At 43.6% G+C, this 27,382-nt stretch overlaps 1 protein-coding gene and 1 long non-coding RNA gene across 2 annotated transcripts in view; one reads left to right on the top strand and one right to left on the bottom strand.

Moving 5' to 3' along the window:
- LOC306982338 overlaps positions 1–27,382 on the top strand; it is a 342,720-nt gene that overhangs the window by 168,093 nt on the left and 147,245 nt on the right. The gene's annotated exons all lie outside the window — the stretch shown is intronic.
- Positions 70–19,302, bottom strand: LOC306982271 (protein NLRC3-like). The gene is given in 10 exon segments (XM_079582148.1): positions 70–621; positions 3,572–3,618; positions 3,887–4,060; positions 4,129–4,296; positions 7,006–7,173; positions 7,234–7,990; positions 7,993–9,009; positions 10,609–10,913; positions 15,216–15,321; positions 19,259–19,302. Coding segments are annotated over 9 exon segments (3,210 nt in total). The 5' UTR covers positions 15,260–15,321; positions 19,259–19,302; the 3' UTR covers positions 70–91.

The following is a 27,382-nucleotide window of genomic DNA, read 5'->3' as shown; positions in this document are numbered from 1 at the left end:
ACTATCAATGCTTTCTGAACATATTAACACACAATTAAAAATGGATGGATGGATTTGTTGACATGTGAGGAGGTTCTACAGGAGGAGCCTCTCAGGCCAACAGAGAAACTGAGGAGTCTAAAGAACTGAGCCTAAACCCAGGGAGCAGAGGCTCGGTGAAGGTGGTGTTGAAGGTGTGGAGGTGGATCAGTCGCTCAGAGGAGACTGTGTAGAAGGACAGAGAGCCGGCAGCACAGTCCACATACACCGCTACCGTCCCAGAGGAGGAACCGGGCTGAGGGAGGAGGGTTTGTTTGTTTTCATATCGAACATACAAACCACGTTCAGAGCAGTCCAGACTCCAGGACTGAGCATTCCATCCAAATCCACTGTCCGCACCGACGCCCTTCCTGCTGATTCCCCTGTAGGACACTGATATATAAACATCTCCGCTCCACTGGACCTCCCAGTAACAGCGCCCGGTCAGACCAGCGCCACACAGAAGCTGATGCCAGAACTCGAATCTGTCCTGATGATCCGGATACGGCTGCTTCTCGCTCACACGCGTCGCCTTCTTGCTGTTGTCGGACAGTCTGAGTTCTCTGTGAGCCGTGTTTGGATCCAGAGATAGCGGACGGAAATCTGAAGCAGAGAAGCGAAGCGTGAGGTTTTTATATTATGATGTGACTGGAGGATGTGTGTCTGCCAGAGGTGGGAGCAAGTCACTAGTCCAATGCAAGTGTCAAGTCCAAGTCAAGAAGTTCCAGGTCCCAAGCAAGTCCAAGGCAATTCGGGCGTTCTGCTCTCCCAAAATTTCATCCGATGGGCGGGGGAGCAACTGAATTTTGCATTGCATTATGGGTAGCATCTGACTTTGCAACTTCCAGTTCTGTCTGTCGTAGCTTTTTCGTTCATTCCCCTTGCTTCATCTTCTTCTAAAAAAGGAGTACAATGCTGTAGCTGATATTTTATGATACAGACTTTGACTGTTCTGACTCCCTACATTTGGGGCTCATACCTCCCCGCCTCACCTCCTGCCTTCACACTGCCCCGCTCGACTCCGGGATAGCTACCCGCTGCCCCTGGGGTCTGTGAGCTGTCCCTGGGATACTATAGTAAAAAGCAGCCATGATTATATCTCTGCCCAATACAACTTTATCATGTCTGTGTTTTCAACGTGAGAACGTCAGCCATGTTGAATAAGTCCGTAGCCGAGCTGCTAACCGCTCGCCCGGAGCTAACTAGCCGCTTAGCAGCTAGCACGCATAGATCCGGTGAAAACAAGTATTATGCAATACTAACGTCAATACAGCCAGTGACTTTACAAAGCAGCCTTTGAGATGATCACACACTGAGCCGGCCCTGGTGCATTTGTGGTTTATTGTGGACTTTTCATCAACAATGAGCTGTAGGCGACTGTAACAAGCTAACGGGGCTAACCTGGAATAACCATTGTCAACTGGCACAAATAATAGTCCTTTATTCGGACATATGGGCTGGATATGTGCTTAAATACTGAGGAGATCCTTGCGTGGATCGTGTGTATAGCTATATGTGGCAGGGACAGGTGTGGTCAGGTGATCACATGAGGCTATAAATGGAGGAGCTTGAGCTACACATGCTTGCTTCCTCTTTCTGAGCAGGCCTGTGCACACGTTGCTTCCTGGTGAGAACAACTGTTTAGGTTTTAAGGTTCTTTTAATTGTAAAACACTGACATTGTGAATTATTTTGTATTCTTTTACGGGTCTTAACAGTCCAGTTTTAAAGGTATGCTTTTAATTGTAAATTGTTCTGTTATATTGTTTAATAATCGCACTGTGCTTTTTATAGGCTCAGTGATGGTTGCCGTTTATTTTTGAGTTGGTTTCAGTTTACTGTGTTATTTCGTTTTAAACAAGATCTTCCTAATTGGTGTGGACCTGATCTAGCTACAGCTGGGTGGGACAGGGGTTCACTCTAGGTGGTGATTTTATTTGTAGTTTTGGTGGTGGTGGCACATGTATATATGGGTGATTTCTGTTATGGAAATGGTGTTTATTTGTGTTAAACCTTGTGTTTGTTTTTCAGTAATAGTATGCCCCTCTCACCCCAGCTCAAGGCCACACCACTACAGCCCCAATTCCACCATGTTTAGTATTTGTGTCTAATTGTAAATAAAGTCTGCCTTAGGGCTGTTGGACCCACACTGGCTGTCTGGCTTTGTTATTGAAGCACCTGTAGTTTAAAACACCTTGCTAGTGTTAAATTTGGCGTTGTTGCAGGATCGAGCAGTCAGTGTGTCCCTTCATAGCCTCATGTGATCACCTGACCACACCTGTCCCTGCCACATATAGTTGAAGATCCATAGGACATGGCAGTATCTAATAGGGACTAGTTAGAACCAAAACAGCAGTTCTTTTTCAGTCCAGAGCTCCTCCAACAGGAGTCGCCTCACAGGGCTGCACCAAACATTAAGGCAATAAAACAGAACGCAAAAGTCTCCATCGGTGTCATTTTTTGATCACAGCGCCGCTCAGTGGATGAAATTTTGGGAGAGCAGAATGCCCGAATTGGTCATGGGGTCAAGTCTCCTCAAGATACACACGTCACTGTGGAACTGTTATTACTGCTTATCACAATATGAATAATCTACTTGAAATACGGTACTCAAGCTTGTACTGATGTAGTTCTAGTGATGAGGACTGACAGAGACACAGCTCAGAGAAACAGGGCCTGCTTTAAACCAATAATAACAATTAGAGCTGCAAAACAGCAATTATTGGCCCTCTCTGACTGGCCGTCCAGAGCAAGGGGGCATAGAAAGAGAAAAAGCACAAGGCACTGAATTATGTTATTTTTTTTTACATTTTCCCATAGGCTGTGTTCAAGTGACATCACAACATTTTAAAGAGCCTATACATGCTTTTCAGTCATGTGACTTTTGTTGTCATGGCGGCCATTTTGAATACCGAAGTAGAATTATGCAGTACTACAACATGTAACAATATCTCTACTCAGGATGAAAATGAAAGACAAATGATTGACAGTGGCATTTTTATTTACTCGTAATCATTGCTCAAGAAGAAAACAGGAAAAACAAGGCTCCAGAGATGCACGACGTTTATGTGAAGAAACCAGTGAGTCAGTGTTTAAGAAAGTAGCATGCTACCGGTTAGCATTTAGCTTCAACAGCTCAGCTCTGACCTCTCCAACAGAAAGCCCTGAACCACAAACATCTAGCCTTGGATACAACATGTGACAGAGGTCAGAGCTGTTACTGTAGTACTCCCTCAGTGTTCATAGATGTGAGACACACATGTGTTTATCGTGTTGAAGCTAAATGCTAACCGGTAGCATGCTAACGCCTTGAGCAGCTTAAACACTGATTCGGACTGTTAACTCTTATCTTCTTGAGCAATGATTACGATTACATAAAAATGCCACTGTCAATTTCATCCTAGTAGAGATATTGTCACATGTTGTAGTACTGCATAATGGTACTTCGGTGTTCAAAATGGCCGCCGGAACTATGCATGATGAATGATGATTGTGCCTCTTTACAGTTTAAATCAGTCTTGTATTATTTGAAATGATTTAAAGTCAACACTCACACTTCCCGAGTCCTGGTGTTAACCACTCCGCTCCAGCAGGCTCCAGTCTGAAGGAAACAACACATCTGTTTGTTTCACTCTCAGAGGACAGTGTCCGCCTGCTCCTGTGCCTCTGTCTGCACTTTGCTCACATCATGAGGAATGTTGTCACGTGTTTTTAAAGATGACTTTAGTCCATAGACTTAGTTTTTAAAGATGACTTTAGTCCATAGACTTAATTAGACAGGACAGTGGATTGTGAAGGAGCTGAAGTGCAGATCCATCCTCTCTGATGGACTGACCTGGATGTTTGGTGGACAGTGGGTGTGTCCTCACCTGAGAGTGTGCAGGGAGCAGTGGGGCTCCTCCTGTAGAGCAGACAGCTGCTTTACTCCTGTGGCTCCTGGATGGTTGAAGCTCAGATCCAGATGTGTCAGATGGGAGGGGTTGGACCTCAGAGCTGAGGCCAGAGCAGCACAGCCTTCCTCTGAGATCAGACACCCTGAGAGGCTAAAGAACAGGTTCAACAGTGTCACACACATGACAAACTCACAGAGATGAAGAGTAAACCCTCTGACCTGAGCTGCTGCAGTTTACAGTGAGGACTCTTCATTCCAACAGACAACATCTTCAGCCCTGAGTCCTTCAGGTCGTTGTTACTGAGGTCAAGGACTGTCAGACGAGAGGAGCTGAGGACTGAGGACAGAGCTTCACAGCTGCTCTCTGACAGGTTACAGCCGCTCAGTCTGGAGAGAGGAGACACCGATCATTACAGGACACACTCACCAGAGGAAACTCAAGTGAACTCCATGTAAATCGTCTGTTCACCTTATTTAGGAAGTCTAACTTTTGATAAGTTGTTGATGTAATGCGACATTTCAGACAAACAAAGCTGAGCTCTGTTTCTTTACAGATCCTCACATCCAAAACATTGCTGTGTGATCAGCCTGGGGCCACGTAAACACATTTTCTTTGAGCTTCTTAGTGAGTTGTCGACACACCATGACAACTATGGGAATCCCTGCATTTCCTCTTTGTGCTCACACAAAGGGGAAATGCTTTAACAACATTTGCAGTCTCTTTTGTGCTGATGATATGAGTTTAATGATTGTCTGTTCTGGAGCCTCGGTGATTGGGCGACTGTCTGACAGACAAATGCTGAACTGTCCTTCAGGATCTTCTGCAGGGTCAGCAGTGTGGCCACGTCCCGCCTCTCACTCAGAGATTGGATGTGTTTTTGCTTTCAAGCTGATACTCAATTCTTGCAGGAACAACAACTATTTGAGTTATTTTCTTATTCCCTAAAGCCTCTTTGGTTGAACAATGCAAAGAAAAGTAAGAATCTAAATGATCTGGGTTATTTTTCTGTTTTCTCTGACAATATTTTGCGATACAGTGGTGCAGCAGTTAGCACTCGAACTTCACAGCGAGAAGGTCCCGGGCTCGATCCCCGGGCAAACAGGGCCCTTCTGTGTGGAGTGTGCCTGTTCTCCGCTTCCTTGCGTGGTGGAAACCATGTGTGTGGGTCTGCCATGGTGACACTGGACTAGTTAAGTCTCAGGAGGTTGGCCAAGTAGATCTTGAGTGGGCACCCCTGATATTGTGTTAGAACTTTAAAAGAGTATGTTTTTATTCTCTCTTAAAGGCAAGGCGAGTTTATTTGTAGAGCACAATTCACAGTTGCATAAATACAAGAAAACTCATGGAATCAATAAAAAACATCAACATAAAATTAATGACCTCCCTCTCTCCTGGTGCAGCTGAATTGTTTGCCTTTTTCAGCGAACCACGTTGTTTTTCTGGATACTTTTGTACGTCTTTACCGTGTTTTTGTGGAGGTTTGGTGGATTTGTTTACTAGTCCAAAATGGTCCTGAAGAAAGCAGCTTTTTGAAGGTAAACAAACTGCTAGCTTATCAGCTAAACCCATTTGAGATCTACAAACATCTTCTTCTGAGACACTGGACAGTGAAGAGGCACCAAGAGCCCCCACACCTGCAGCACGGAGGAGGCGTCACAAGAGGAGCTACAGGAAACAACAAAAGGGACCAACGAGGAGATGGTGATAGACTGTGGAGGGAGCTGTGCAGGAGGAAGAGGAAGGACGAGGTGGAGCTGACCAGTGCAGGACACCACGCTCTGAGACGGGGACAAGCCCAGGAGGCGGTGCACCGTTTCAGATGATCAGAGGAGACAGAGGGCAGCTACAGTTTCTCCATCCTCCAAGGTCATGCGGGTGGAGTGGCTGAAGGACAACGAGATCATCGACCCGGCCGAGGACGGGAACTTCTACATCACCGTGGACACAACCTGATCATCAAGCAGGCGCGTCTGTCCCACACGGCCAACTACACCTGTGTGGCCAAGAACATCGTGGCCAAGCGCAAGAGCTCTACCGCCGTGGTCATCGTCTACGGATTTCCCATCAACCAGTGCTCCTCCTGTGACCAAAACAGTGAAGATGGCGGCCGCGACACAAAAGAAAAAAAGAGAGTGGTGCGCACTGAATGGGTGCTGCTGCCGGATGCTCTCTCATCGAATGCAATTTCTCCATCTGTGAGATCAATAAAGTATCATCTTATCTTATCTTATCTTATCTTACAGTAAAAGGCAAGAGTGCAGATAAAGTACTTTCAGTCATATACTCGGGCAAACAGAACTGTTTTCAGCCTGGATTTGAACATTGTCAGGGTTGAGGCCTGTCTCACATCCTCATGAAGACTGTTCCAGATTTTAGCTGCATGAAACTGAAACGCAGCCTCACCGTGTTTATTATTGACTCTGGGAACCACCAGGAGGCCCCTCCCTGAAGTTCTCAGGGCCCGAGATGGTTCATACGGCTGAAACATGTCAGAGATGGACTTTGGTGCTAAACCATGAAAAGACTTGTAACAAGCAGAGCTGTTTTAAAGTCTATTCTCTGAGTGACAGGAAGTCAGTGCAGAGACCGGAGCACTGGACTAATATGGTCGTATTTCCTGGTTCTTGTCAGGACTCGAGCAGCAGTGTTCTGGATGTTCTGCAGCTCTGACAGTGAGCAGCCGTTACAGTATCTAACCTGCTGGAGACAAACACATGGATAAGTCTCTCTAAGTCTGGTTTTGACACTATTCCTCTGATCTGAGCCATGTTTTTCAGATGGTAAAAAGCTGCTGATGTTATTGCTTTGATGTGGCTGTTTAAGTTCAGGTCAGAGTCCATGATTACTCCTAGATTTCTAACCTGATTTTTTGGTTTCAGAGAGAGAGACTCAAGGTGACTGATAACACTTTGAAAGTCAGAGACCTGCTGAGTGCTCAGGTGAACTGTTGGACGATACACGCCTCCCGACATTGAGGTCTTCTCATCACCATTTCATACAATAAACTCTTTCACCAATAGTTACAATAATTGTCTTTCTTTTTTTGGAAATAAAAATATTTGGAGGCTAAAAGTGCAGGAGAAGAAGATGCAAACCTGAGCTGCTCCAGTTTACAGTGAGGACTCTTCAGTCCAACAGACAACATCTTCAGCCCTGAGTCCTTCAGGTCGTTGTTACTGAGGTCAAGGACTGTCAGACGAGAAGATCTGAGGACTGAGGACAGAGCTTCACAGCTGCTCTCTGACAGGTTACAGACGCTCAGTCTGGAGAGAACACACTGTTTTAGGAGAAGTCTTATTTAAGTAGTAAAAGCTTATACTCACAGAGCTTTGTTGGAGGCTTTGACCACTGGCATCAGCCTCAGCAGAGCGTCCTCTGAAGCACAGTATTTCTTCAGCTCAAACTGCTCCAGATCTTCTTCTGATGACAGTAAGATGAGGGCCAGAGCTGACCACTGAGCAGGAGACAGTCCACCTTCAGACAGACGTCCTGAGCTCAGGTACCATTGGACCTGATCCACCAGAGAACCATCATTCAGTTCATTCAGACAGTGGAGCAGGCTGATGCTTCTCTCTGCAGACACTTCCTCACTCAGCTTCTGCTTGATGTACTCAGCTGTTTTCTGATTGCTCTGGGAGCTACTTCCTGTCTGTGTCAGCAGACCTTGGAGAAGGCTCTGATTGGTCGGCAGTGAAAGACCCAGGAGGAAGCGCAGGAACAAGTCCAGGTGTCCGTTTGGACTCTGTAAGGCCTGGTCCACAGCCGTCTGGTGCAGATCTGTCAGTTCAGGTTTGACTCTGAGCAGAGTGGACTTCTGTGTTTTTGTTGAGAGAAGATTGACTTCATTGTCGACGAAGGTCTGATGGACGTGAAGAGCAGCCAGAAACTCCTGCACACTCAGGTGGATGAAGCAGTAGACTGTGTCCTCATACAGGCCTGGCTCCTCTCTAAAGACCTGAGTGAAGACTCCGGAGTAACGAGCGATCTCTGCAGCGTCCAGCCCACACTCGCTCAGGTCACTCTCGTAGAAGATCAGCTTTCCTTTCTGCAGCTGCTCAAAAGCCAGTTTCCCAGAGACCGCACCATCTTCCTGGTCTCTGGAGTCCAGTGAGGGTCTGTTCCAGTTCGACCATGATACTTGATGTTCTTGACTTTGGCCTGGACAACCAGGAAGTGGACGTACATCTCAGTCAGAGTCTTGGGCAGCTCTTGTTCCTCTGTTTGCTTCAGAAGCTTCTGTAAAACAGTGGAGAGGATCCAGCAGAAGACTGGGATGTGGCACATGATGTACAGGCTGCGGATGCTCTTGATGTGGGAGATGATGGCTGTGGCTTCCTGCTCGTCTCTGAACCTGTTCCTGAAGTACTGCTCCTTCTGTGGGTCGGTGAACCCTCGCACCTCTGTCACCATGGAGACGCACTCAGCAGGGATCTGATTGGCCGCCGCGGGGCGTGTGGTTATCCAGAGGCGAGCGGAGGGAAGCAGGCTCCCCCTGATGAGGTTCACCAGCAGCTCCTCCACTGAGGCGCTCTCCGTGTCCGTCAGGACCCGGGTCCGGCTGAAGTCCAGAGGAAGTCTGCACTCGTCCAGACCGTCCAGGATGAAGAGCACCTTGAGCTGCTGGAAGCTGCTGAGGCCTTTGGTTTCTTTGAAGAAGCGGTGCACGAGTCCCACTAAGCTGTATTCTGACCCTTGCACCATATTGAGTGCTCTGAAAGTGAAGGGGAGCAGCAGCTGGACGTCCTGGTTGGCGCTGCCTTCAGCCCAGTCCAGACTGAACTTCTGAGTCAGAACGGTTTTCCCCACGCCGGCCACGCCCTTCGTCAGCACCGCTCTGATTGGCTCTCCTGTCTCTGTGGTGCCTCTGAAGATGTCCTGGCAGTGGACGGTGGTCTCTTGGGCTGATTTCCTGGTGTGTTTCTCCATCTGTCCGACCTCATGCTCCCCCTCCTGCTCAGAGTCTGCCAGAGTGATGTACAGCTCGGAGAAGCCATCATGAAACAGCCTTCTGGGTCCTTTTGTGGAGAGACTCTCGATCAGGAACTTAAACCTGGACTTCAGCGTTGGTTTGAGGAGATTCTGACTCTCTGCTATCATCGCTGTGAACAAACAAACAAAATGAGAGACCCGCAGAGCTGGGTGAACACCGGTGCAGAGAGAGCGAGAGATATTTAAGAGTGAGGAGGAAGTGGAGTCACACACATCAGGCAAAGCGACATAGAAGGTCATCAAGAGACCCTTGTTCTACTTGATCAAAGCTGTGTGTTTCAATTTCGTTTTTTATTTTGTTATTTGTTCACTGTGTAAGTCATGTCATTCTGGACCCGCCTATTTTGGTCTCTGTCCTGACAGAGATTAATTTCCTAAAATGAAAAAGTTTTCAATTGGAAATACACCAAATTCAGGAGATAAACACTGAGTTCTATACAATAGGAACAACGCTTTCAATCCTGTGCTTGTCAGTGTTAATATTCGCTTCTATCTGGGATATCTTGGGACTCTAAATGACCTAGATGTTCTTTTATTTCCCTTTTTTCTTAATATATTAATAGGGAAAAAAAATCAAATCATATTTTTGAATACTTGAATCCTTCGCAGCAAAGATTCCAGTGACCTCCTTTAACACTATACTCCAGCATTCAGTATAGTGTATATGAAATATGAAGTATGTACTGTAAGTGAGAGGAGAGAATGTGTGTGAGAGACACCACAATGGAATAGTATGTACAGTCCTCTATATGCATGACTGCCTTGTTTGGTTAAGCTTTGATTGGGCGTTAAGGCGAGACACTGCAGGTGAATAGGGAAAAAATAAGTAAATGTAGAGATATCAATTTGAAACTTTTACTGAACATTACAGATGTAAATATGAGGTTTTCTGTCATTTTATGTTTTCACATAAAATAAGGCATTTTGAGCATTAAAATGGCCAAAATTGCCTATATTTTTCAGATTAAATTTGATGGTTTTATTTTATTGACATATTAGTAACTATGATTTTTTCTGAGGGGATTTTGGATATTTTGTTTAGTTTTTCAATAAACTAATCATCAGTGAAAAAAATCTGTAAAAACTCAAATTTCGCCTGTTTTTTTGGTTTCAAAGCTGAATAAATCAGGCTAGGAATTAGATATTAAAAAATCCCTCTGAAAAAACCTTCAAAATATTGTTAGGTCTCAGACTGTAAAGTTTGGAGTCTGTGGGAGCTTCTATAAGGGCTCAGGCTCTGCCCGAGTGCGGCTTCTCTCATTCAGAGAAAACCAGCCCTGAAGTTTTGTAGCGAGTGCTCATGCTCGGCCCGTTCTCCGACTTTTCCGCTCCAGCGTCTCGTAGGAGGAAAAATACCATATTTGGGTGAAAGCGTCATCACGGGGCCCCTTAGCAGGACACGTGGATGTAAAATCTGTCAATATTTATGAATGAAAACCCGCGGGAAAGATGGACTTTCTACGCGGCGCAGCAGCTACTTCCGGGTCGCCCCCACCTCGCAGACAAAACGTCATAAAATAAACATCATCATTTTTATATCTGACATGAAAACTAAGATGTAAAGGGAGGAAAATAGATTAAAAAAAATCTCCACTTCGACCACTGCGTGAAAAATCAATACTTTCACCTGCCGTGTCTCGCCTTCAATAAAATCATGCTGACAAATCTAAGGACACTCGGATAACTGTCTCACTGCTCACTAGTCTTACCCTCGGGGTCGTAAGGATACTGGGACAGCTCCTGCAGGATGTTGCCCATCGCCAGTGCTGTCAGGACTGTCTTCATGACTCGGAGGGTGAAGACGCCGTAGTTGTCCATCATGGCCTGCAGGATCTTGGTCTTGTTTTCTGTCTCCAGTCGATTTCTCTTAATGACCTCAAACTCTTTTAACAGAGTCCTGTCCATCAGGTACAGCTTGAACCTTTGAAAATCATAGTCTGGCAAATCGTCCAGAGCTCCCATGAGCACCCAGTACAGAGAAGGAACCTCTGCCTGGTCTCCAGCCTCAGTTTGTCTGAGAAGAGAAACATTACATTTATATCACAAATAGAACCCAGGATCAAGCTCCCGCCCCTTTTTGGGACCGATCTCAGGCCAAAGAGACTGCTGCCGTCTGATTGGCCAGAGGAGAGAGGACTGCCCTCACTAAAACAGGCAGGTCATACAAACATCATTGTATCATCATTCTGCTGTTGATTTGCCGACAATAGCATTTAGCCACAGTTAGCACAACTTTAGCTGGTGGTGGAGCTAAGGCTAGGACTAAGGCTAGGTTAAGTGTTAGGGCTAAGTAGGCCAGTTTTGGTTGATTGTCGCCGCACTAGGAGATTGGCCTTGTGTTACTGGCTGGACATCAGCTGGATATCAGAAAAATAACTATGTGTTTTTGAGTTCTTAAAGGAATAGGCCACCGTTTTTACATGCTGAGACATGTTCTTACCTTAGCTTTGCCGAGTTCTTTAGGACCTGTCTGATCTTCACCCGTGCCTTCAGTCACGTAAACACAGCGCAGACGGCGTTAGCATTTAGCCCCTCCTTCTAACCTCTATAGCTCCAAAACAGGTCAAGATAGAAGCTACCAAGCTCTTCCACGTTTTCCCTATTTAAATATGGTTACGTGAAGTGCTACACTACAAAGTATAATTACACACAATTAAACAATGTGGATTTTCTAAGCGGATAAAAGGGGGAACTATATTGTAAGGCGTAATAATACCAGGAGTAGTTTGGCATCCGCACAGTAAAGTGAAGATTACTGCGCGGATTTCGAAACTACTCCTGGTATTATTACGCCTTACAATATAGTTCCCCCTTTTATCCGCTTAGAAAATCCACATTGTTTAATTTTGTGTAATTATACTTTGTAGTGGAACACTTCACGTAACCAGCCCAGTGACAGCGGGACTGAAGGCTGCGCGGAATACTTTGAGCAGGGGCGAATCCGAGTATACAGGGGCAGGGGCATTACAGGGGAACCACTGACAGAAAAACAAAACTAAAAATAAAAAATAAAAATATTATTTTATATTTATGTTTCAGACTACAGGGAAAAGCAGCTCATATTTAAAATACTATATTTCATATTTTTTAAGTCGCCCCCTCCCGGGCCCCTTTCGTTAAAATGCTGTCCCAGCATTTTTGTACATAGACTGTTTATTTATAATACATATATTTTGAATGTTGTGGCGTTTAAATATTAATTAGACTTTAAATCCAAATCCATGAGTTTTTAAAAGTTTGATTTTAGCCTAAATTTTCAAAATTACGGTATCTTGAGAAAGTACTTGTTATTTTCAAGATTAAACACATGAAAAGCAGACACGCTGGCGTTTGTGACTTGACTTGACATGACAAAAGCTATGACTTGACTTGACTTGACATGACAAAAGCTATGACTTGACTTGACTTGACCCCATGACCGATTGACTTGGACTTACTTGAGACTTGCATTTAGTGACTTACTCCCACCTCTGCAAAATGCTAACGCCGTCTGCGCTGTGTTTACGTGACTGAAGGCACGGGGGAAGATCAGACAGGTCCTAAAGAACTCGTCAAAGCTAAGGTAAGAACATATCTCAGTATGTAAAAACGGGGGCCTATTCCTTTAAACTCTCTAAACGTGGCTCCCTTGTGCAAATTTGGCCACACGTGCTGCACTGTTTGATCAACTAGCCATAAAAATACACAAACTTCTTTGCGACATAAACAGAAATAAAACTCACTCGCCTGAGATGACCACCACACAGCGTTTGACCGGGTAATGAGGCATTTTCTTTACGATTCATTTCGAAACATACACTACAAACAATGTGCCTCATTCCCGAACGTTCACCGCACGTTCTTACGCACAAATTTGATCTTGTTCCCAACATTCTGAGTCATATATATTAAATCATGTCAATACAACCAATTTACATTGATTAATTAATGGCAGAGTGTTTGGAATTGCTTGTAACGGATGTCATTTCTATTGCTCAAAACAAAATAAAGAATGAGCCCCTCCAACAGGCTCAAGAACCTCATTGGATAGTGCACTTTACAGCAGACGAATATCATCTAAAAAATCATCTACAAAATCAGCTGTTAGGGCGGCTGGTGCAGGTTTGTTGATGTGGAGCTACTGCCCTCTTCAACTGGCCCGCTCTACACCCGGCTTTTTAACGCACCACTCGATGTAGGGGTCACATCATATACTGTACATAATAAAATATATATAAATAATACTAATACAATAAAAATGCACAGAGATTAAAATTGTCTTGAGCCTGGTAATGACAACTGGAGCAACAAGAACACGTATAGTAGAGTATAATACGTGTATTAATGTGCCCTTATGTGTTATGATTTGGTTTGTGTGCTGTCCCCCTCCCCTTTTTGTTTTCTTTTTGCAGCAGAGCAGTGTGTGGCAGGGGGCGTGGCTGACTCCTCCTGGTGCTGCAGACTGGACACCTGCACGTCATTACCTAATCAACCACAGTATGAAGGCCTGGATGTCTCAGCACCACACTGCCAGATAATTCCGTCCTGTTCGGTAGCGTTACTGAGCTCCTTGTCTTGGAAGTACTTTGTGTTTTTACTTACCTGGATTATACTTACCTGCTGTGTCCTCATCTGTACAGATTCTCCTGGTGTCTCGTTCCTGGTGACCTGTTCCTCGTCGGCCAGCTCCCTGCCTCCACTGCCTGCCACTAGTGATGGGTTGATGAAGCTTCATGAAGCGTTGAACCTTTCCATCCATCTGGTTCGAGAAAAGGTTCATTTCTTGAAGCTTCATATGCACACAAACCTCCTGCTGGTCAAAATCTGTACTGACATTTGAACTGTTTGAGAGGGCTCTTAAAAACGCCTTCATTTGATTGTGTGTGAATCATTATTGAATCTGTTTGATTATGATCCATATCAGTGTTAAATTATTAATAAAGAATATATTTGAAATGACAATAAAATTATAATGTACTGGTTACTGTTACAGTTGTCTGCTCTACCACGCACGCACGCACGCACACACGCACGCACACACACACACACACACACACAATGTATATAAATATGTCATAATTAATAGTTATAGCTTACTTTACCAGTGTCAAGTCAGTCAAAAAAAATCAATGCAATAAATGTAAGTGCTTTTCAAAGGACGTGACACAGATAGGAATCAAGATATCACTGTCACTCACAAACTTTATCGCCAACACAAACCCACAAAGCTTGAGCGGAGCCATTGCTGTACTTATATAGGTTCATGAAGCCCTCCATTTCCTGTGCTCCCGAGGCTTCAAACGTCATTCGTGACGTCACTCACCCAAAACAACACAGGCTTCGAACCGCGCTCCGTTAAAGACTTCCGGGATTTCTTGACTCACGCTCCGAAGCGCCGACGCAGCACGACCCATCACTACCTGCCACCATCCGTTTGTAAAATAAACTGTGTAACTTGCCTCCTGCTTCTGTCCTCTGCTTTGGGGTTCTTTAGTTAAACCTAACATTATGTCATGAAAACTAGTGAATGTGGCTGATATTTGGCATTGGAAACTGAAAGAAATATATGAACGGTCGCTTTGTTACTTGCTTTGTAGCAATCTTGCAGGAAATAGTAATAGTGTAATAGTGTTTGCTTCTGTTATTATGTGAATAGTTCAGACAATGGTTGTGAGTCAAAAAGCTGTTCTGAAAGGAAACGAGTTCTTCATTTTTTGTTTTGTTTTCTTTGCTATTGTTCCTTGTTGTTGTTTTGTTTACACTGATTATACTATGAGAAATGAAAAGTTCATCATTTTGAGTTGGGGGCAGGCGCTCATAAGCTTTTGCTTCAGCCTACTCCTTTTGAGCAAAATGTATGCTCAAAAAAAAAAAAAAAAAAAAAGTCTTAATTCATTCCAGAATGTAAATATCCTCATTATACATTTCAGATTTTTATTAATGCAACAATGTATTACTGCTAATTGCGCTGCATAAATGTAATTTGATAAATACTATTGTGGGTCTCGATCCCGCGACCTTGTGTTCCCGAGGCGTGGGCTCTACTCGATGAGCTACCCAGGTGGACCAAGTGTGGACAGGTTGCCTCATCTATTTAACGGACTGACCCACGGGCAGAGGAGGAAAACCCTTCCACGATGTACAGGTTTCGCGAGCGGCACTTGTTTGTCCTTGTGTGGTGAAATATAGTCGGTGACGCATGCTGGGATTCACGAAACTCAGAACACACGTTTGAAGGATTTTCCTACTTAAAAACGTGTGGTGGATCTGGCAGTTTCTTAAGAAGATGTTCATGAATGAGGCCCCATGTGTTCAGACTGAGCTCTGAGGGTCTCACCTCTGAGGAGCGGCTCTGTCCTCCCTGTGCTCTCGCTCATCCATGATCTGTCCAGCTCTGACTCGCTCTGAGAGGCCTGAGGCGCCGCTTCAGTCCAACAGGGAACCTAGAAAGGAAAAGAAGTCTTTGAGAATGTAGCTTCAGAGCTTTTAGGCCTCTTTTGATTACTTTTATTTTATTTCTTAGTATTTGAGTCAGGCTTTTTGGGGGGGATTTCATACTCAAATTAAAAGCACTGAACTGATGATGCTGATGATGTCTCCCAATAAATTCCAGGTCTGATCAGAGGCCGCTCATTTGGTTTTTTTGCATTTTTCACCTCAAATTACAACAGAAATTAAGAAAATAGCTGCCATTACATGACTCATTTATTGGGTTCTAGGGATGCACCGATACCCCTTTTTCTAAAACCGATACGAGTACGAGTACTTTGATTTAAGTACTTGCCGATACCGAATACCGATACAAGTACAAGGCATTTTCTTCCACATTCTTACTTTTTTCACAGCAGATTGGTTTGTAACTAGTTAATTTATTCATGTACATTTCCTTAAGTAAAGAAGTAGGAGACACATTTAAGATTATTATTTTCTATTTTCTAGCAGATCCCTCCGCCGCTGCGTAGCTTATACAAACACGAAGCTGATGCTGCTCAATTATAAGGTTAGTCTGGCGTTACAAGTGATTTGCCTCAGGTGCTCTGTGGAGCGGGTCAGACTGTTTTTAATGCAGGCTAGCTGATATCGTAGAAATGCGCTAGCCTAGCATTAGCCTAGCGCCACGAAACTCTTCAAACATAAGAACTGCATGAATTACAACAAAAAATATCTCCAGAAATCAGCAACACCCTGGATAACGAGGGAATGAGGCCCTATGTCAAAAATCCTGAAATATCCCTTTAAAATTTCAGAAAGGCTGGAAGCCCCGCGGACCGGCTACGATCCTCCACAGCGCTCCAGAGCCTGGTAATAGATTTTATTTTTTATACATTTTTATTTATTGCTGATGTACAAAAACACCGTGGTTAAAAATATGAAACACAGCTCAGCGTTGTCACTTTGGTCATAGTAATTTCTATAGAAAAGAAAAACTCTACGGATCTGGGTTCTAAGTACAAAACAAGGTCAAAGTCTTCATAGAAACATTGTTTACCAAGTGTCTTTTGGAGTCGCCCCCGGCCACCAGGGGGTGGTATTACAGCAATATCAGGTCCCCGCCATGAGGACCTAAGACAAGCGCGTCCCTCGCCCATAGATGAGGAGAAGTGACCCCCTTATGTGTTTATTACATTAAATGCATGCATTTATTTGCAGATTGGATTGAATACACTATGACAATAATTGAAAATGCATTTCTTATTTATAAAGTTTAGGCAGTCCTGGTCCTCCATAGAGTGTCCCTTTTCAAATAAACCAATAAAATATAATAAATAGTCAAAAACCAAGATGAAACTCATTATAGTTTAATGTTGTGTACATAAAAAATGCTGGCTCTGGTCTGCTGGTGGCTCACAGAGTGTGGACTAAATATGGTAAAGCTTCATTGACCTGTTCTTCCCAGTGGTGGAAGTCATGACCTGAGAAGTATATGTCTGATGTTTTTTAAGTCCACATGAAAGACTCTGCTTTACATAAAGCCGGACATAAAGGTTTCTGATCTGTGTGTCTGTAGTAATCTTAGTATTTGTGACGCACTCTGAAGGTTCTCTGTGGTAAAGTTGTGGTAAATTCCCGCTCTTATGCCACATCCTGTGCTGCTGTCTCTTAGTACAGCTAAGTTTTGTTTTGCCTGTTTCCAAGGCTGCCAACTCTCACGCTTTCACCGTGAGACACACGCATTAGAGTGTCTTCACACGCTCTCGGTTTCGCGGAGGTGAACGGCTCATTTTTTTGTATTATTATTTTATTCCTTTTCGGAGGAGGGGCGTCAATTAAGTTGTGCATGCTTATTTTGCAAAACAAAACAAAAAGAGGCGTGGCAGAAGCAGGGGGGGACTGGCCATATGTCCTGTATTCTGGAAGAGCACAGAAGGGCCACTGGCTCTAGGGCCATCGGCCTGGCCTCTCACTTTTCTCCTTAACCTCTCACACCCTGCCGTAATCGAGCTTTACCCAAATCTAAAAGCTGAAAAGAAAAGCATCCAAGAACGAGGATGAAAACGGAACACAAATGTGCCGTAAAAGCAACAAAAAAGTGACAAAAACACAACACCAAACACCAACAACGCAAGGAAAAAGTGACAAAAAAATGACAAAAAGATCACTTTTCTAGATTTTAGCCTTCAAATGAGTCGTTACAGTGTTGCTCTCCGGTCAAGAAGCCTTTAGATTTGGGTAAAGCCGAACTGGAGAAAATGCTCTCGGTTGATACGGGTGGTAAGAGGTTAATATATGTCTTTGTGGAAGTGTTGCATTTACGCTAATTTGGCCCAGGCTGGTAAGAGTCCAGGGCTGTTTTTCAGTCCCAGTCCGCCCCTGGGCAGAGGGACTGCGAGTGCACGACCCGCGGGACGTGAGCGCGGCTTCGGGGAAACAGCGAGAGAGGACGCGAACGCTCCCAGCGCCAGCTCTCCCGGGCCATGAGCGAGAAAGAAGGGCGTGGTTTTCCGTGAGTGACGAGGCGGCTACAGGAGAACCGATACAAACATCTTCCACCTGTTCACTCAGCTCACTCCTCTCTTGGCCGACTCCGAAGCGACATCACCGCCAACTGCCTCCTCAGTCCGCCCCGGTCACCTCCACCGCTGCCCCACGAGGAGCTCACAGTGAGCACGCATAAAGCAATGAGTTTGAGAAATAACAGTCCTAATGAAATAATAAACAACGGTTACAGCGGAGATCGCGTTGAAGCTAGACCTTTTACTTACGTTTTTTCCCCTTTTGTGCGAGTGAGAGTTAGGCAGAGAAAAAGTAGTTATTAGGCTATATTGAATAATAACGTTTAATCATCAAACATGCTCTAACATACTGCAAAATACAGGGATCAAAGGTTCATATTTTCTAAAGCTTGTGCTACTTGCTTTTTTTGTAATAATTGGAATGACTGACACAGAGAAAGAGACATTGTGTCATTGTACCTTTTGGCAGGGCTGTAACGATGAAGGGGCCTCTGGGCATTTGCTGAGAGGCCCCAATTTGAAAGGGGCCCAGAAATATCATTCTTTAACACCAGTGAATAGACCAGCTACAATTATTATTTATGATCTAAAATGCACCAGATTGCAGGAAATCATATCTGAATTATAAAAAAAATTATTTGGGGGAGGACCCCCAAACCCCCCCTTCAGAGTGCCCTCACACACTTTCAGTAGGTTCTGATGGCCATGTGGGGTGGTGCCAAACCCCCTTTGATCCATATGCAGCTCCTGATGAGCTCAGTCATGTAAAAACGTAGACTTGTTTTAGGCTTAGAATTTAATACGATTACGAGACACTATCGCCATGAAAAAGGCCCCCCAGCTTGGGACCGACCAAAGCCTCACTCCAAAGTTTGGTGAAAAGTTGGCAGCCCTGACTGTTTCTGCGAACTGTACAGTTGTACAATGAAACTGAATGAAAATAAAGCACTTACTTTAATAGTAAATGCCACAAAAAATATACAAAATCATCATAAATGGATTTGGATGAGGAGCAAAACATCTGGAGACGTGCTGGAAACATGACTTTACCGATAATGGGATCATTTAAACAGGATAATGACTAATGACTAATGGATAGTAGTTATACTGAAAAAATAGCATTTCAATCATTTGACCGATCCCCAGCCTGAACAAATGAAACATGACACCAGCTGACACACTGCAGGCTGTAATGAAAAAATATTGTTCAATGGAAATTTGCCTAAAATCTGAATATGCTCACGAGTAAAGTTACTTTTCATTACACTTTAACCTGGTGACGCTGGACAAACTCTCCAGTTACTCTCCGACATCATTGATAATCACAGTTACATCAGTTCTTAAACAATTATTATTAACATATGATAAGTTTTGCACGCTTTTATACATTATTGTCCATTATTTCATTATAGGTTCCTTCTCTCACCTCAAAGCGCTGCTGGTCAGAGTCACTTCTTGGTTGCACAGTTTGGACAATGAGCCTTGTATATATCACTGGAGAAAAGAGTTGTGCTCTTTGGTCACTTCCTCATTGTGACAAAGTGGAACTTCCTCTGGTTTACAGTCTGTGGTAACTGCTCACGTGACTGCTCTGCTACATCTCCTTTCTTTATTATTATTTATTCAGTCTGAATGACCTTCTGTACACTAAACTAAAGTGGTCGCTTGGTCCTGGTTACAAATAGATTAGGTGTGTTTATGATGAGTGAGGCGGATTCATGCCGGTCATGCGTGTCCACCGCCTTGCTCTGACACAACCGTCCCTTGAAATACGGAATCGTCCTGTATTTTTTAAAATAAAGGCACGTCCTGTATTGAATCAATAAGGGACGGCTTTTGTCCCATATTTCGGGGATCCTCTCTTTCTCCCCGTCTCCCCATCATAGTATAACAGATATGCCCGTCACTAAATCATGCTCACATACATGTGAAACCTCTGTGCTGCATTCGAGAACAATAGAGAAAGGCAAAAACTAAGGCCCAGGCCCATTCCTCTCACGTGCTCTGAGAACTCCCTCCACAGTAGAGTCCCCTTAAGGTCAGCACACACTACACGACTTTTCTAGTCGTAAACGATTTTATATAGAATGGGGGGTCCACACTACACGACTGGATTCAGTGCGATTTTCAAACGTCTGGGGGTTCACACTTAACGACTGAGAATCGTAAGAGCGACACACGATTCTGACAAACAGCTGATGTTTTATAACAGCGCGTCTGTCGTCTCTACGGCTTCAAAACTGACCCCAAATCCGCAAAGACAGGCCTGTGTTTGTGAGCGCGGGATAACGTGTGTGTCCCGATTGGTCAACGGTGTCAACAATGTCACAACACCGCAGCGCTAGCTTACTGCTACTACGAAGCTTCAACTGGGCTATAGTTCTGTCAAATGGAGATAAAAGTTGGCGACAGGAAGAAGCGGGATGTATTTCAGTGGATTTAATAAGAAAAGGAGACGGGCGTCGGCCTTGAGATGGAGGAGACGGAGGAGAAAGCGGGAAGGCTAGCCGCCGTTAGCAGCGAGGTGAAGCTAAACAGTTCGTCTCCAAACTCAGTAAGTGCCGCTAAACTCTGCTCGTGGTTGAAATGTAGCTGGAATAGGTGGTTGTTAAAATCAGCCACGTTTCTCCCGTGCGTCCAAAATTGTGCTTAAAAATCAAACATGTTTGATTTCCTACGACTGAGGTCTAGACGTGTCTTTCTTTTTTTTTTCTTTTTTTTGACAGAATTCAAATATCTTGGGTTGCTCTTGACCCCCAGCTGAACTTTAATAAACATCAAGGAAATGTCACAAATAATCCAAAGAAATCTAAACAGCTTTGAATTAATCAGACACACATATAATATTCTCACATAGATCATTCTGCATTACAACATGGGCTCAGGCTGCTCCCTCTGCCATAAAGCGTGTTGGATCACAACCGTTCAACAAGAATCATGGACAATAAGCCAATTCGCTACTGCAATATTCTTTTATTTATTTATTTTTTTCATTGTTTTTATTATGCAATTAAAACATTAGCACAATGGCAGGGCAAACAGACAACTGGTCTTCCATCCAAGTAAACAAGAGTAAACAATGTCCCCTATACAATTTACATGCAACGCTTTTTTCTTTACTACATATAAGACAAGGGACATTGACAAGACAAACAATTTAGACAAATAACACAAAAGACTAGACACACAAACAAGACGAAACAAAAAACAAACAAACAAAACAGAAAAAAAAAAAAAAAAAAAAAAAAAAAAAAAGAGTCTTTCCACCGCCCACACTACACGATTTGAACGTCAGTCCAGTCGTGACCCCCCCACACAACACGACCCCCCCCCCCGACACTACACGACCCGACTCCGTGTGACCGCCTTCGACTAGACGCGACTCGAGAAGACTCGGCACGACTGAAAATCAGAGCAAAATCGGGCATAAAAGTCGTGTAGTGTGAGCTGACCTTCAATGAGGGAAGTGCAAGTGAAGAATTTCCCCTAAGGACGGGGACAGCACTCGTAAGCAGATTGGCCGGTTCCGGCGTAGCTCCTGCCAACAGAGAGGAAATATACGAAACAGCAGATGCGTTCGCTGTATTTTTGTGATGTTTCAGGTCTGCTGTTTTGTTTCATTTTGGCACTTTGCTCAACTTGTTTGCCAACTACCATTGTGTCTGTAAACAAGACGGCCGACACATTCAGATCGTATACTTTGCAGTTAGTAGTTAGTCTATGGTTAAACAATTAAACATTGCTGTCAATCAATAATCATCTATGTCACATAAGCAGAACGTAAACAAGCAACAGTCCTCACAGGAGAACGGCTTCAGCTGGAGACCATTTTCTTTACTGAAAGCTTGAATCAGAGTCAGTAGATTGAGAACCTGGATAAGCATTTCAGATTTTTTACAGGCTTATCTGCGTAGATATTCTTACATTTGTTATAGATCTCCACAGTCCCACCCACTCCCGGTAACATGTCGGGTTCTGACCAAGTGTTGGTTTAAAACATACACACAAAATGAAAGCGCTGCTAATAATGTGAACGGCAGTAAAGAAAAGTTCTATACAGCACAAAAACTGACCTGACCGTTCACATTATCAGCACTTTATACCATGGTCTGGGTGAATACTGGATTCTGATTGGCTGGTGGGTGCTAACAAGCGTGCATTATTTTGTTATAACCGCACACGTAGTCCGGTAGTTAAATCACTGGGATATCACTCCGCTGTGGGCATCGCCATAGCAACGCATGACACAGCTGAATCAGATAAAGGCGTAATTATAGTGACTGACAGGAACGTATGAGATGGATTTTGTTTAATTTCAACGTTTTTGGCCAAAACAAAACGTTTGATAAATGTTTGTAGAGGAGAGTGAGCAGCTAGGTTAGCTACTGTTAATAACATATGAGCTTTACATTTCTATTGGAAACGGTTAAGGCTATTCATCATTTTCAGGCGTACATAAAATGATCCTGCATTTAAACATATTTGTCTGGATTAGTAAAGTCAAACATAAAAGTTTGAGTTGGGGGGGCCCAGGTGTGAGCGACTCCACCACAGCTGTTTCCATAAACAGTTGAGCTGGTTGAGCTAGCTAGCTAGCTTCAGGTTAAACAGCGTAAAAGGTAAATAACTCCTGCCCACAAGTGCCGCATATCGGTGTTTACTTCCAGGGAAAAGTGTTTCCGGGTTAGTCCTGTTGTGTTGTGATTCTGTGCTGATGTTGTGTCGTTGAGCCTGACTGAGATCCTCGTAATAGCTGCGGAGAATGACTCGCTCTGAGACCAGCCTTCAGTGACCGGCTAATAACCCACACAAAATAGTCCCGTAGTCTGTCAGATTTAGTGACTTTAGTAAATGAAAAAACCTTTATTATAAATGTTACGTTTGTGGGACCATGGTATAAACAGATTAAACAACGAGGAGCCGCATTAGACGTTATAATGCAGGAGTAACTCCACTGCGTGTCGTGGTGTTCTTGACTCCGCGTCGTGCATTATAACCGTCGAATGCGGCTCCTCGTTGTTTAATCCTTACTTAATCCAGACGAAGCAGCTGTAACAGGAATTTGTTCCACCGTCCGCTGTTCTAACTGGAAACCATGGCAACCAAGTGATCACACAAAAACGCCCCAATCACATTGTGTGGGTTTACTGTAAATAACAGAACTTTCTTTTGTTTGTGTTCATACAGAGCCCATGGTGGTCCTGCTCCAGCTTTTGTCCAAAAGCGGTGTTACCATGTGTGGTGCACTGGAGAAGTGGACTTCCATCTGTGTGAAGAGGATGTGACAGACCAACAATCTTCCCGACTCAATGCCACATCTGCAAATAGTCCCTTTCTCCTCCCTCTTGTTTATTGTACACTGAAAAAAGTAAAACATTGGCTTAATCTGCAAAATCTATAGAAATCATTTACATCTGCATTTTGCAAGTTGTTCATAATGATATATATTCATTAGTCCAACTATAAATGTTTCATCTGTAACTGTGAACATTATAAATTGGTTCAACAAAAAAAATGTTCTTGACTTGAATGTTCAAAGGTTCATTGAGTCAATTTAAAACTCTTCATTAGCAGATATGAGCCGATTAAAAAATGTTCATTGAACCAATGTACTTTTAATGGCTTAAGCCTTGTGTTGCTTTTGCGGGTCAAAATGACAGATGAAACATTTAAAGTTGGACTAATGAATATATATCATTATGAACAACTAGCAAAATGCAGATGTAAATGATTTCTATACATTTTGCAGATTAAGCCAATGTTTTACTTTTTTCAGTGTACTTGTGTGTATTTCTTCGGACGCAGAAAGTTGATGACATTGCCAGCTGTGGGTACACGACCCAGATCAAGTTGGAGAGCAAAGAAAGCACCATTAGGAAGCAGGCCCGCCTCAATGTGCCCATAGGCCCTGGGGCTTAAAGGAATAGGCCACCGTTTTTACATACTAAGATATGTTCTTACCTCACTTTAGACGTGTTAATATATCCCCGTCTGGTCTTTGTCCGTGCGCTCTGCCAGGCAAACGGAGCACATACGCAGCCTCTCCCACATGTCACATAGCTCCAAAAAAGCTCACGATAGAAGCTACCAAGCTCTTCCACGTGTTCCCTATTTAAATAAAGTTACGTGAAGTGTTTTCATGCGAAGTATATTTACCCAGAAATGTAGCATGTCGATTTTATAAGCAAATAAAAAGGGGGACTATATTGTGAGGCGTAATGATACGAGGAGTAAAACGTCCGCGCAGTAATTCCTAAAGGTTATTGACGGAAGTGAGCGGGGGAAGTCTTTAGGAGTTACTGCGCGGACGTTTTGCTCCTCGTATCATTACGCCTCACAATATAGTCCCCCTTTTTATTTGCTTATAAAATCCACATGCTACATTTCTGGGTAAATATACTTCGCATGAAAACACTTCACGTAACTTTATTTAAATAGGGAACACGTGGAAGAGCTTGGTAGCTTCTATCGTGAGCTTTTTCGGAGCTATGTGACATGTGGGAGAGGCTGCGTATGTGTGAGCGCACGGACAAAGACCAGACGGGGATATATTAACACGTCTAAAGTGAGGTAAGAACATATCTCAGTATGTAAAAACGGTGGCCTATTCCTTTAAAGGAACAGGCCACCGTTTTTCCATACTGAGATATGCTCTTACCTTAGCTTTGACGAGTTCTTTAGGACCTGTCTGGTCTTCACCCGTGCCTTCAGTCACGTAAACACAGCGCAGACGGCGTTAGCATTTAGCCTCTCCCTCTCTCCTCTATAGCTCCAAAACAGGTCAAGATAGAAGCTACCAAGCTCTTCCACGTTTTCCCTATTTAAATATGGTTACGTGAAGTGTTCCACTACAAAGTATAATTACATAAAATTAAACAATGTGGATTTTCTAAGCGGATAAAAGGGGGGACTATATTGTAAGGCGTAATAATACCAGGAGTAGTTTGGCATCCGCACAGTAAAGTGAAGATTACTGTGCGGATGCCAAACTACTCCTGGTATTATTATTACGCCTTACAATATAGTCCCCCCTTTTATCCGCTTAGAAAATCCACATTGTTTAATTTTGTGTAATTATACTTTGTATAATTTCTGCCGTCTGCGCTGTGTTTACGTGACTGAAGGCACGGGGGAAGATCAGACAGGTCCTAAAGAACTCGTCAAAGCTAAGGTAAGAACATATCTCACTATGTAAAAATGGTGGCCTATTCCTTTAAACAGAATTGTAGGCCCCCACCCCTCTCAGCGCATACCCTAACCCTAAATCCCACAAAAACCCTAACCCTGCTACTCCTACATGTATCCCTCTGGGCCAGGTAGGGTGGGCCGACTCCAGGTCCACACACAGGAGCTCAGCACGATCATCACATACAGTTAGTCGTGCCGCAAAGTGAAGTGATTGACATGAAAATCAACAAATCACCTTTCCCCCCCCTAGTACGAGCGATCGCTGTTATTGTTTACTTCCGCACTTGCCGGCGCATGCGCAGTGTTTGGTCGGCAAGAGCTGCAGGGCTGGCATGTGGCGCCGTTTGTACTACACGACTGGCAGTGCACAGTTTGCATTCAAGTAGATGCTGGTGCTTCATCGCCTGACCCATGTGATTTCTCAGGCTGGGTGGACGACAGAAGTTTGTGGCCAAACACTGATTATGGTTGTGTTTACAACTATCTCATTCACTATGATGGCGAAGCAATGAAAGCGTTTAAGTTCCTTGACGCCTACAGTTACTTCCTCAGTACCATCACATACACACAGAGATGTTGATGTGTGTTTCCTGAAAGCCAAAGTCATCCCAGGTGAACCCTGCCTCAAAATCATTGTAATAATAATGTTGTTCATATACAGATATATTAATTCATTAATGTATGTTCACATTCATAATGGACATAAACATACAGCTTATGTAATGGCAGAAAATAGGCTGCACCCACCTGTAAGAATAACATTAGTAATCATTATCAATTAACAATAATATTAATATTAATGTGGCAACTATTACCATCATCAAGGCCACAGTGTATGTAATGTAAGTCACTCAAATGTACAATAATCATCCAAGGTTTGTACTACTAGGCCAAAGGGTTACAGAGAGTCCTCACCTGCCTTGGGTGCAGTACGGTTATGTGGTCTCCGCACACTGCACTTGAATGGCCGGGAATGCATAAAATGTCTTCAAATAATCTGTATCATGGTCACTTGCTTAAACTATATGTTAGACTGGGAGAAGCATGCAGCCACATGGCAGCTTTACTTTTTGTTGTCAAAGCTGCAACATCACTTCAGGAGAATAACTGCCTGGGACAAATATTACAGGAGAAGGTAAGTGGTTGGTATTAGTTTCATACATTGCAGCATTTTTCACATACTTGCACAATCACATGTCTAAAACCATTATCCTTGTCATGTCAGGTCACACCAGCCACAGCTGAAGACATTGACTTTTCTCACCCTTCACATGGAGCATCAGCCCGGAAGAAAGTCCGTCATTCTACCCCACTCCTCGCACAAGAAGAGGCCAAGACAGCTTTTGCAAACTTAAGACTCTTGTGCCCATCAGCGGGTGCTAACATCAAAACTGAAAGTGACACAGACACAGCCTCTGAGGAGGGGGATGCTCGGAGAGTAGATGATTTCCCTCCTGTGGCATATGGTTTGGGTGAGACAGCATCACCAGTCGATGTGGACAGAGCATTGAAAGATGTGAAGTGCACATCACAGCAGATTAATCACCTAAACGGTGCAACAACTGGACAAAGAAACTCTGCACTGTGGCATCAACATCGTAAGGGCCGTGTTACATCAACATCCATGCATGATGTTCTTCATTCTACAAATCCTGAGTCAACAGTAGTGAAGATAATGCAGTATGAGTGCACTGCAAAAAGTATTGAACTAGATCAGTATAAACATCTCAATTTGAGCACAATAATCAAAATTTTAGTTGTTTTGACGAGTTAAGAAGTTGTTGGGCATTTGTCCTAGATTATTTCACTTGTTCTGAGATGTTTCTGACTCGTTTCGATACATTTCGTCCTTATTTCAGGTCATTTTCTTTCCCAATGGGGTAAGAAAATTGGTCTTTTGTCATTGGCAATTTTACTTTCTTATTTCAAGCGAGATTTACCCTAGAACTGTCCTCAAACAAGCAAAGTAAACTTGGTCCGATCAGGAAAAGTGTCTAAATGAGTGAAAACCGCTCAAAACAAGAAACATTTCCTCAATTCAAGTCATTTAAGCCAATGCTTGATATTTACTTTTTGTAGTGTGACTTTACATTGCTTTTATACTGTGTATATCTATGTATAGTTTCACATGAATGAAAGTATAAAGTGACCATTTTACATTTTGTAGATTCCAGCCATTAAATGGGGAATAGAACATGAGGAGCAGACATGCATACAGACAGCAAGCGTCCTCAAGTTGCAATGATGTCACAGTGGAAGAAGTTGGTTTACTTCTCTATGAGCACTTTCCCTTTATAGGTAAGTTCTATTTGACTATTACTACGATGTTATTTAGCATTGTAAGTAGTAGAATTACACAGTG

This window comes from Gobius niger (genome assembly GCF_951799975.1).
Source record: "Gobius niger genome assembly, chromosome: 24".
Taxonomy (NCBI): domain Eukaryota; kingdom Metazoa; phylum Chordata; class Actinopteri; order Gobiiformes; family Gobiidae; genus Gobius; species Gobius niger.
The sequence above is the reverse complement of the archived record's forward strand: the minus strand, read 5'-3'. Positions and strand labels throughout refer to the sequence as shown.